Below are 11802 nucleotides of genomic sequence, written 5' to 3'. Positions count from 1 at the left end.
CAAACAATCATTGCAATACGGCATTGGACGGCGTTCGATCAGGTAGCTGTGAGTGAGGCGCGTGTGGCCGATCCTTACGACCTTAGCCTGCACAGTACTACCTCCATCTTCCGGGATTTCTGGTATGATGAACTCCAAGCTTGTACACAGTCCTTAATTGTTCTTATATTATTCACTTCTTATTTTATCAAATGTAAGTTATATCTTCCACAGGAATTCTTCTTCCATTAGCATACAATAGTAAATAGTTTTTATATCAACGGATTCGTGATGACGAGATTCTAAACTGCAAGAATTATCGATCCTGGGCAATATCGGTCTAACCTGCTAATTTAAAATAAACCACTTGCTTTTTCTTTTATAATTTGAACTTGTCAAGCTCGAGAAACTATAAATATATCATAGATAGCAAAAGAAAATTAACGTCTCTCGTCTGGAGTGCCATACCATGGAAAAATTTAGAATTTGAGTTAGGCCAGATGCCTGAATCTAAGATCAAATCTGTAACTGAGTATGACAAGGACAAGTTGCCTAAAAGATTCCGTATCAGAATTGAAGGGCATTAAAATACTTTCTTCTTCAGTAGATTTAATTTGAAGAGGAAGCATTAATGATCATCTTCGCTACCATCTTCTGAATCTGAGTCATCATCATCATCGTCATCTTCATCATCTTCAGAGTCAAACCATTCCAAGTCTTTAGGATCGAGAGGTTTGATGACACGCCATTCTTCCAGCTTGTTCAGATCTGTGCACACGAATGAATAAATGGTGAAGTACAAATCACATTTTCATCCTACGTAAAACTCACTATAGACTACACACAATCTCAGGGCCAAACCTGAGACTAATAAAGAAAGAATATGAGGTGAGCAGGCGGTTGGCTTGTGCGGCATGAGTGTGGTCAATTTAGCCCTACATAATAGCTTCAATACTCATTGAATATCTTCAATACTTCAATACACACTCATGTCGCTGATAAGAGAGATCAAGAGTTCAGTAATCGTAGCTACTAGGCTTAATATAATTATTCTTGGAAGAATTAGGCATCCTGGGGTCTGATTTAAAGACTAATTGTTCATTTCGGTCACGCAGTTAGCTCATGAAAAGAGATAATTATCGCGTGATAAGAATTTCAACACTTAAGACCACGTCAATGCTGTTCTCATCTACAAGCCCCAAGTTAATGTAAATAGACGAAGGGTTTGAGCAGAAGTCATTAGTTCTGACAATCATGTGAAAACAAAGTTCGAAACAATCTCGTATTAGCTAACCTAAAGAATAGAAGTCGTTGAGCGTGAGTTGCTTGTCGCCCTCCTCGTAGAGTCCGCCGTAGAGGTACAGCACGCCGCTCCTCACCGACAGGCCGCCAGAAATTCTCGGCGGAGGCCAGAAGACGTTCTTATCGGCCGCACGAGCCACGAGAGACGAGCCCAGCTCGTTGCTGGCTGCAGCACTTGTGCTGCTTCTCATGTCAACTGTCAACTGAAAACATAAATTCGACAGTAGCGAGTGAACTCTCGATTGCATTCAAGAGGCTCTCATGAAAAGAAACATAATTTTACCACAACTTTTATACTTAATTTATGACATGTGAATTTATTCTTAGTGAATACAGCATCACGCCAAAGAAATAGGAATAAATGATTGCAGTCACGAAGATAACACAATGATAGCCAACGTCTTTATGTTATCGCCGTTTTAATGAGTAAAATGGATAAGCTGCAAGTAACATTAAGTACCATCTTACCGTAAATATTCCATCCGTGACAACCGTGTGCACTTGTGGTTCCAAAGATGCTTTTGTAAGCTCTGCTGCAGCATCATCAGCTTCTTGGACGTCCTATGGAAAACAATCATCTTGTTAAAAATAACAGTTTAGAAGAGTACAATTCCGAACATAATTTCAGAAGTATGAATTCTCAGTCAACTGATGCAAATTCCTGGCGAGTATAACAAGAGAATTAATATATAACATTAATGCTTCTACAGTATAACAAGAGCTTCTACAGGAATTAATGTGCCAGAGATCGTCAATACTTAGTCTTGATGAATTTAGCTGGTCCTCGTGGATGTTTAATTCAAATTATTTATTTTACTAGTTTGTTTTTTCCTAACTTTTGGGACATCAGTGACAGTATCTTTACTAACTTGGTTTCCCGGGCATATTAATTTTTGAATGCATGGTCTAAGTAGGTCAACAGGAGCGCTTATTTGTTATTCTTCCTCATTACTCTATCATCAAAAGTTCCAAATTTTAAGTTTTTCTGTATTGCTTTCGAAATTAACGTAAGAGCGAGCATGAGCTAGGCGTAAACTCAGTGAGACACAAGAGAATGACAAAGCTGTATAACCATCAACAAGGCACGAGGTGGAGTGAGTCGCTATCTTCATTAAATCTCGTAACCGCCACGACCACATTTCGATCTCTGCAGTGCTTTCTATCCTTTAAGATAACGTTAGTAATACAACGTTCATACAAGTTATCTTAAAGACCAATGTTTGGAAATGAATAGACAGGATGCCATTCAAATTTTCAGCCTGATATCTTATTTACGAGTTGAATTTTAGCCAACAGACTTGGTCAAAGAATTCCCGTAGGTGACAACTTGGACTGCGTGGCAGCTAGCCGCTGTGATGCACGCTCATAATAAATGATATCTAATAAGCTGTCAATACCCCTTACATAAAACAATCTAAAATGCATTCATACTCTATAATCATTTAAAAAAATTTATAGAACACGAGATAAGTTTTAAAAAGACAGATATTTAATTTCCATCTATTATTTGATCAAATAAAAGCCACTGGGCACATTGATGCATGATTCAGTGTGCGTAAAACACTGACCGGCATCTCGACGTCGTCCTTATCTTCCTCGGCTCTTCTCCTCTTCTTCTCTTCGTCCGCTGCGCTTCGTTTGCCACTCAATTGCACTGAACGATAATCCAAGTTTATCAACATACTTCACTGAATATGAAATGAAACGAAGCTATTCAAATAACAGAAATTTTGATACAATAAAAAATTTTTTTTTTAAAAAGGCCTCGCACACTCACCATTCCACCAAAAAAAAAAGAATTGATTTTATTAATTAAAAAAAAATTAAATAAATTATAAATTTAATAAAATTGATTATAAATTTTGATTATTGCAACATTATAAATGTCAGCACTTTCAGTGCCAATACTTGACATGGAAACATTGAATTGTAAATGCTTAGTACAAACGATCATTTCTATTCTGAATTTTTAGTCCATCAACACTATTCTAAGAGATCAAAAACCCCTAATATTTCGCTGCCGCGTCTCCCCATCGGAACAAGCACCAACACAGGCTAGAAATATATGGTTATGTTGCTGCTCTTGCTAACGTATATATGTATTGTTGTTTGACTTTGAGCAGCAAGATGCGAAGTAATAAATGCAGCGAATTTTTCACATTAATGATCATAGAATGGTATAGAAATGATGTACTTCATCGTGACTGCGTAGAGTTTGTGTCAAGAAGGAACAACTCACACTCGACCCACGAGCCTCTGGTCATGTCAAGTAAAAAGAGGTCATTAAAAAACTCTCCTTCGAGCTTCTCATCTTCATCAGGAGGTTGAATGTCATTGACGCCACCAAAAAGAACAGCTTTATCTTGCCAGGTGCCGGCTTGGCCGAGGGAGCAGCACGCACTGAACGAGAAGGAACAGCGAGGAGGGTTGGGAACGTCCCCACTCTGCTTCACCAGCACCCACTTGTACTGCAGTCCCGTGGTGTCATGCTCTGCTCAGATAAACATTTCTTGATAAAAATACAAACATTTCATGTTCGCATTTTTAGTTCTCTTAAACAATTATTTAAATTCTATAAACATGGCATTTCAATTAGGTGGTAGAATATATCGGTATTAAATTTTTATTCCGTGATCTCTGCTCAGATGTGACAAACACTTCAACAAAGAGCAGGAGAGTAAAAATTTGCCCAGGGAAGCTCAATTCGTAGTCATGCTAATGTTCATAACTTAAAAAATTCGTGTTGTCTGAAATTTGACGGATAAGAAACAGAGGTACATGAATTTCATTGTGAATATAATTAACAGAGAGTAACATGAATCTAAGATACAACAAATCAACAATACACTGTTTAAACATATCAATGGACTATATTCTTAGCTGCAATGCGCGCACCTGTGCTATTGACTTGTACGTAAATATCTCCTTCTGCGTTATCATATTTGAGCACGAACAGATAAGAATACTAGCAAAACATCAACGTGGTTGTGTTGAAGGGCTCAAACAATTTAAAATATAATACTGACTGTTAGGCACCAAGTGGAACATATCCGTGTGGATGACGCCTGAGTCGTCTTTGGCTCCCTGCAGCTTTTGTCTGCTGTAGCCCCCATACACCAGCAGGCGGCCATCATTGAGAGCTGCCATGCCACATGCAGACCTCGCATCCGGCAATTTACCTGCCACACCAAATATATGCAAACATTATGACACATTCAAACATTTTATACAACAAAATATTGAAGAAATCACGCAGTAGCAAAGTAAACAAGATGAACAGTGATATGGAATATGTAAGCATACAAATACAGGCGAATAAAACATTATGAGATATTCAAACATTTTCCAGAGCAAAATATTCAGGAACAACACAGTAGCAAAGTAAACAAAAAGATGAACAGCGAAATGAGATAAGTAAGAACACAAATACAGGCGAATGAAACGAAATACTATTATACTGAAGTTAGTGAGCTCGGTGCGAAATAAGTGATGTTACATTATTCCCTTTGCACATAAATGACAGGAGCAAATAACAATGACCAACACACCTGAAATTTCCAGTTTTAACCACTGATAATTTTCTAAGTCGAAGGCATGTACGTCATTGAAGTATTTGTAGTCGAAACCATTGTCATGGAAGCCACCAAAAAGGAAGAGTTTTTTCTGAGACAGCACCATACGGTGGCCACTGCGGGCCGAAGGACCATCCTTTGCTCTGTAACATAAAATAAGATGATGATTTCGTAATAGCTTTACATTATCTAATTTATGACAGTATAATAGGCCATAAAATAAAGTTTTGAAAAATAATCTCCATAAAAACTCTTCTTATCTCTTCTATGAAATCTACAATACTATCTGAAATAAAATTAGAACAAAATATTACATTACCTTGTTCATAAATACATGAATGCAGCATTAATCTAAGAACTAAAAATTTGAAACAAAAAGCTTCAGCAATCAACAAATTTTTTATTCTACTGTATTTATTTGATTTTATCATTCAGAGAAAAAGTAAAATTATGAACTTGAAAACATACGTGATTTTCCTCCAAGTTTTGTTGGCAATGGAATAGACCCAGAGATCCTTGTAGTGGTAGAACTGTGACTGGGACTTGGATGTGAACTCGCCGCCAAACACCCACAGCTCTCCACCATTCTACATGAATTATATTGAAATTATAATTACATACATAGTTATATATTAATATAATATATAATATATTAAAATTAGGCATGGATGTGGATCCAGGAAATATTAAATGCAAGACAAAATTGAGAAAGTTGAATAAATATGAGCTATAATTGCAATAAATGAACAATTTACATCCTAAAATATCTAATACACGGTTTGCAGCAGGTACTATTTGAATGTTCTAATGAATATTGCTTCACACTTCTTTGCTCAGGCAAAAAAGGACTCTCATACTCTCTTCAATCACTTCACTTGAGACTTGACCACATTTTATCATATAATATATTTGTATTGTAACAAAGAAGATAGTATCAAAGAAACATTGACAGATGTCACTACAGGAGTGTAAGTTTTGAATGGCTAATTCTGTGGAGCTTCGTGTTATTGATACCAATAACAGACCTGTTGAACAGCCACTGTCTGATGAGCACATCTCGGAGGTGGCCCACCAGGACATCGTATGTCATGCCAACGATCTTGCTTGACTGTGTAGCTGTACAGTTCATTGTGCACCATTGTCTGGAAGCTCATAACAATAAGTTACTTGTGAACAAAATAAAAAAATTATCCATTGTAAATATTGTTGTAGGAGCAAATAGGTAACATGGTTGAAAGCATTGATTATTCCTCATAAAAACGTACAGTTTACAGTTTTCCTCACAAAAATATACAGTACACAAACAGTGTTAGATATTGCATAACCAGAGTCCTTCAAAGCATAACATGATATACGTAATTGCACTTACATTTATTCCATTGAAGTACTCTCCAGCCAGCATGAAGAGCTGATCCTTCTCAGGATGCATAGTGAATGAGAAAGCAGATCGTTTAGAAGGTGGAGCTTTGCAGAGTTCCACGACAACTTGCAGCTTCTTCTGATCTGCCTCTGCAAACTGTGCAAGCAGTGTGTCTATATCTTCCTGAAAAAAGATAAAATGAGGTCAGACAACACATCCAATCATGATCATTTTAATTTCTAATCAGTATTAAGAGTTGGCATCAGAGTAGCACATAAACTGAGACCCAACAAACAGGGCAATGCTGTTGAATCAGACACTCAGCTGAATTGTATATTTATTATCTTTCCTCAATCTCATCTAGACAAAAACCAAGTTTAAGTTACTTTGCAGGTGGTTACAGGAAACAGGTGGTTTTCATATGGCCAGTGACAGGTCAGCAGTTGGTTGGAGATTATTGGCTCTGACTGTCTGCACACCATCTTTTACTATATACTCTCACTCGCCCCAATAAATCAGTCTTTGGCCAACTGCCAAGTATTTTAGATAAGTTGTCTATAAACACATTTCTTGACAGAAATCTCTTACCAGAAATTTCATGTCAAATAAAGTTTGCCCCCAAGTTTAGGATAAATTGTTTTTCAGTTCAAAACTACTAAGACAATGTTGATCATGGAACAACAGCTTTGGTAATTATTTTAGAAAAATATTGCTACCACCTTTAGGCATCAAAAATTTGTAAAAGACACTGCATCAACATCATGAATTTCCACTGCAGTAAATAATAATTCCCAAGCTGTTATAATTTTTTTGCTATTAAAAAATGATGACAAATATTACCCTAGCCAAATAAATTGCTGGAATATCATTTCATGAACTTAGTGAAAAAATGCTTAGAAATAAGTACAACCAGTCTCAAAGCTCACAGATATGACAGAGATTCTTAGAACTTACACAATTTATTGTAAGCCCATTTGTGAATTCAACAGTTAATAGAAAAATCAACATAAGAATCAGAATAAAAATAACAGAAGTTAAGTTCAATTAATAGTAAACACTAATAGTTAACACTGTTAAATTTTACTTACCAAAAGCACAAATATGTTTTTTAATTACTGCATTGTAGTATTGAGCTATTTAATTGCTCAGTCAAAAAAAATAGATGTATAAGTAAATAAAATAACAATAAATTGTGCACCTCATAAATGCACACAGCTCTGGCCATCTGCTGTTGGACTCACCTCTCCCTTTGATTGCAAAGTTTTCTTTATCTTTAGATTGGTTTTCTTTTGTGTCTTCGCTGCTGTTTTCTCTGCTCCTTTTCCTTTCTTTTTATCTTTCTTCCCCATTATGATTATGAATTTATAGATAAAACTGATAGATTTAGACCTGAAAAAATACATTATACATTGAAATTTATACTTTTAAACAGAAAACCTAATTTTTCAATTGAATGGAGCTGCACTATAGCGTGTAAAATATCCTTACTTTGAGCCATGACTGGACTGTTGTAGCACTGAATATATTAATTTACAGTTGTGAAACAAACATTCTGAGCCTCAAGTTTTGTTTTTAAGCAAGGAAGACCATATTTGAACAATAACAAGTTTTGCAGAAAATATTAGCAAGATTATTGGAATAAACCTAATCTAAGTCGTTGCTGATAGGCTAATATAGCGCTGCATGGGATCTCTCATATCAAAACCATTCATTTAACCTGTTAAGCAGACAGGGTAAATACTGTCAAATGGGTAATAAGGGATGGGCGGGGTAAATAGGGACAGGGGGGTAAATAGAGACAGTCGTCCCACATTTTGTAGAAGTGTTGTGGCAGCTGAACTAATCAAAATATTGCAAAACTAAAAATAGTGGTATAAAGTTCAACATTATTACTATCTATGTAGCATAAAGCAAATTAAGAAATCATACATTTACTACCTCTAAAAAATCCCTGAAAAATGTGAGAAAAGTGAGATTTTGGAAAAGTACCTCTGCTAAGGTCTGCAGCAAAAAAAAAAATATTGCCATATTAAAAAATGTTGCTTACATAAAAGTTACATACAGGAGTTGGCTTAAAAACGTGATTGACGGAATTTGCGTATCTCATTCCAAAAAAAATGGTGGCCATTTCTGAGCAACGGGTAATAAAGGACACCCCTAAAAACCCATTTACAGTAGAACCTTGATTAGCAAAGGCTCCAGTCAATCAAAAAATCAATTAACAACAAATAATTATGATTACATTTACCTTGCTCAGGGAAAAAAATTTCATTCAACAAAAAATTAATGCATAATCAGTCGTCACAAAATTGTGCATAGAACATCATAGATAGAATTGTGCACAGGGCAACATTGAATGAAGAGTAATTTACCTAAACAATGATTTATTTCTCCAAGAAATATTATGGTTGTCATTAAAATATTCCATCCAGTTTCAGGGTTGTTGTAAATGCACAATGGCTTGTCCATGAATACAGTAATATCATATCAATAATACGATAATATATAGATATGGTAAAATCATATCAATAATGGAAAAACGAGTAAAAAAACACAAAAAAATATAATTTATTCTACATCTACAAAGGAAGAGGAGGACTTCAGAGTACTGTTAGTAATGGAGGAGTACACTTAGCATGCGTCAAATGTTTTAAAATAGAGTTTTATTCTAAGTGTCCCAGACTACCCCGTTCCCAGGGGTAATTTGGGACACTTTTATTTTGCATGTGGCACCTTACAAATAGCCTATGGAATTTTTTTGGAGATGCCATTCAATAGCCCATGGAAAGAGCTTTAAAATGAGTTTAAACTTGTTTATGAAATGTTCAATGGTAAGAAGTTATTAACGAAATGCTCAAAAGTTAAAACCGTCCCTTATTACCCTGTTTGACAGTAAATTATGCATGCAACTACAATGATGGGTGCTGTGACCTTAACCATTGGAATAAGACAGGAATAGAAATAGTACTAGAATACCTCTATAGTTATACTATAGAGACTATGTTAAGAAGCCTTTCATTGCATTGCTTTTTAGAATCACAATGGTTGGGTTTTATCATAAAATGGGTTTTGATAGCTTTTAATGAAATTATGTACCTGATGAAAATTATGTACCTGAAAGAACAATTATATTGATAAGAATATTAGTTATTATAAATACAGACTTAATTTTGGTTTTATTATACTGATATAAGAAGGTACTAAAAGGTATGTACTATTAACAGTTTTTGATGCAAAAGATTGTGCATTGCTCTGTTGCAGGGTATGTACAACTGCCTAGAATTAAACTTTTGCTAAAAGGTAGATTACCCAGATAAAAGGTAGATTACCCTGCTAGAGGCCAAAAAGACGTAAACATTTGTGGAGCACACAATAAATAAAATATTTGTAAATAAATCACTACTGAAGTTTGAGATCAACCTTTTCAGTCTAGCACCATTTTGATTTTGTCACACAATAAAAATCTGTATTTTAGGAAATGAAGCTAAATGAAAATTTTGAAGTTTAATTTTCTTCTTGCTAAGCATCAATTTAGTACATGGCCCCTTCTGCGTCTGCATTGCATGAAACGCAGATTTCTAATAGCTAATCTGGCTAATCAGTAGTGGCCAAGACTGCCAATTGAATTGACAATTGTCAATCGCCAAACATTTTCTGTGTTCAGATTCAGAACTTCCCCAGATATGACAAAGAACCCGAATGAAATAATTTACAGCGCCTTTAAAAAAATCAAAGGTCTCAGTGTAAAAAGATGCTACCAACTTGATACCAAATCATAACTGAATAATAGAAAATATGAGAGCCAACACAACATATTGTTGTAGTTGTAATTGAATTAATTCAAATTTCGAAACAGCCTAACAGGTCACAGGAATGGGAATTTGTGATGGTGAACCCAGAACCATTATATTAATTAACAAAGTTATAGTTGTAAAATGTGCACTGAATTTTCATTTTTGAACGTGTCTAATAATGGATAGGGTAAACGCAGTATATTCCGACATTGTGGGTACCGTAATTCCGACACTTCTCGACTTTTTTCCTATATATTAGACTTTTTCTTAGTTCCATGCATTTGTTGATGGTTGAAATAGTGACATCATACTTTTGCACACCATACTATTGCCAAAACACTAGGTCTGGGCCGTTTGGCAGGAAAATGTTGAGATCCAAAAAGAGGCAGTGCCCGTCACTCAGTGAGAACATTGAAAAATGTGTCAAAGTTGATAGTTGACCTTGCTCTACCAAATAGTGATAAACTGTTTGTGTAGAAAGAATATTATGGTTTGAGACTTTTAAATACGTCTGTGAATGTATTAGGAATCCTTTCAGTACACTTGTATTTGCTGATTTCAAGTGGTAAAAAAATTAATAGAAGTTAAGAGATGGTTTTAGATGCATAAAAACTAATTTGCGTGTGCGCCAATAACGTTATTTTAGCTCTTTGTACGCCAGTAGAAGGGCTTGGAGCCTCGTTTACGCCAGATTAATCCGCGGAAAACGGCACCATCCTGGGTATGGTCAGTTTAGCAAAGGCAGTGACGGTGTGACCCATCACTATAAGCAATTGTAAATGATTGATTTTCTATGTGTATGTTGCATGTGCGTCAGATGTGCCATGGGGATGGGCATGGGCATGGCATGTGAGTCAGCCTGTGAATGCTCTGGTTGTTTTAGATAAGTTCTTTGAAGCGGCTCTTCTGCGGTCGCAGAAGAGCCGGACAGCCGGTGGCTAGTGGGCGGTGTCCCAGTCTGAATCAGAAATTGACAAACTGCCCCGGTCTCGGTGCCCCCCCCCCTTACGCCGCTCATGCCGTCCTGCTTCTGGCGACGCCGACGCAACGCCCGCGCTCACCAGCATCCTTGAAAGTTAAGATGAGGAGATTCTAGGCAGTCTAGCCACAAGCTTCTGCTTAATAAGTTCACACACCTATCTATTCTATCAATATCAAATTATCAACTATATATACAGATTTGTGATTTGCACAGTCGGGCATGGCGCAAAATAACTTACGCCTGTCTTCAACCGTGGCTGTAACCCCACAGCAGCTGAGCAGCACAGAGCTGACAGGTGCTCAGGATTTCCCGGAACATATGAAACGAAATAGATATTGTTGTACTGACTAAAAAAAAACATAACCAGAATATGTCCGGGTCCGGATTTTAGTCTGTACCAACAATATTCTCTTCTTCCCAGGGAGATGATGGAAAAATTTACGGGCTATGTTTTTTCTTATTTAAAATTCTCAACTTTGTCTGGCGGCTGGCAGTCTGTCTGCCTCTCTTCCTATTCGTGCACCGGATGTGGTGTTTTAACAGTGCAGAAGAAAAAGACAGACTGACCGAAGGAAAGAATTATTTATCAAATGTTTCGTTTTACGTGATAAGTATAAAATTTAATTCCAAGTTTTACTCGTTAGGACTATGATTCATCTTGTTAAAACATCGGTTTCATTGTATTCAAAGAGAGTATAAATATCTTCTCAGTTGCATATCATTGTATGCGTAATACGTCTCTTATCTTACTGAAAATAAAGACAATATTTCAGAATGAAACATGTATGACTGCTTCTTGCGACCACAGTTCTG

At 36.2% G+C, this 11802-nt stretch overlaps 1 protein-coding gene across 1 annotated transcript; it reads right to left on the bottom strand.

Moving 5' to 3' along the window:
* Positions 1-550: 550 nt before the first annotated feature.
* LOC108678726 (kelch domain-containing protein 4) lies at positions 551-11329 on the bottom strand. Its single transcript, XM_018167191.2, has 12 exons — positions 11228-11329; positions 7455-7602; positions 6223-6396; positions 5879-5995; positions 5322-5440; positions 4830-4996; positions 4308-4460; positions 3521-3772; positions 2850-2935; positions 1750-1842; positions 1274-1484; positions 551-747 (listed from the first exon to the last, which is right to left on the bottom strand). Exons 2-12 carry the CDS (start codon positions 7560-7562, stop codon positions 608-610), a joined length of 1620 nt encoding a protein of 539 aa, XP_018022680.1. The 5' UTR covers positions 7563-7602; positions 11228-11329; the 3' UTR covers positions 551-607.
* Between the last annotated feature and the right edge of the window lie 473 nt (positions 11330-11802).

Source organism: Hyalella azteca, unplaced genomic scaffold, assembly GCF_000764305.2.
Source record: "Hyalella azteca isolate HAZT.00-mixed unplaced genomic scaffold, Hazt_2.0.2 contig9283, whole genome shotgun sequence".
NCBI classification, from domain to species: domain Eukaryota; kingdom Metazoa; phylum Arthropoda; class Malacostraca; order Amphipoda; family Hyalellidae; genus Hyalella; species Hyalella azteca.
The sequence above is the reverse complement of the archived record's forward strand: the minus strand, read 5'-3'. Positions and strand labels throughout refer to the sequence as shown.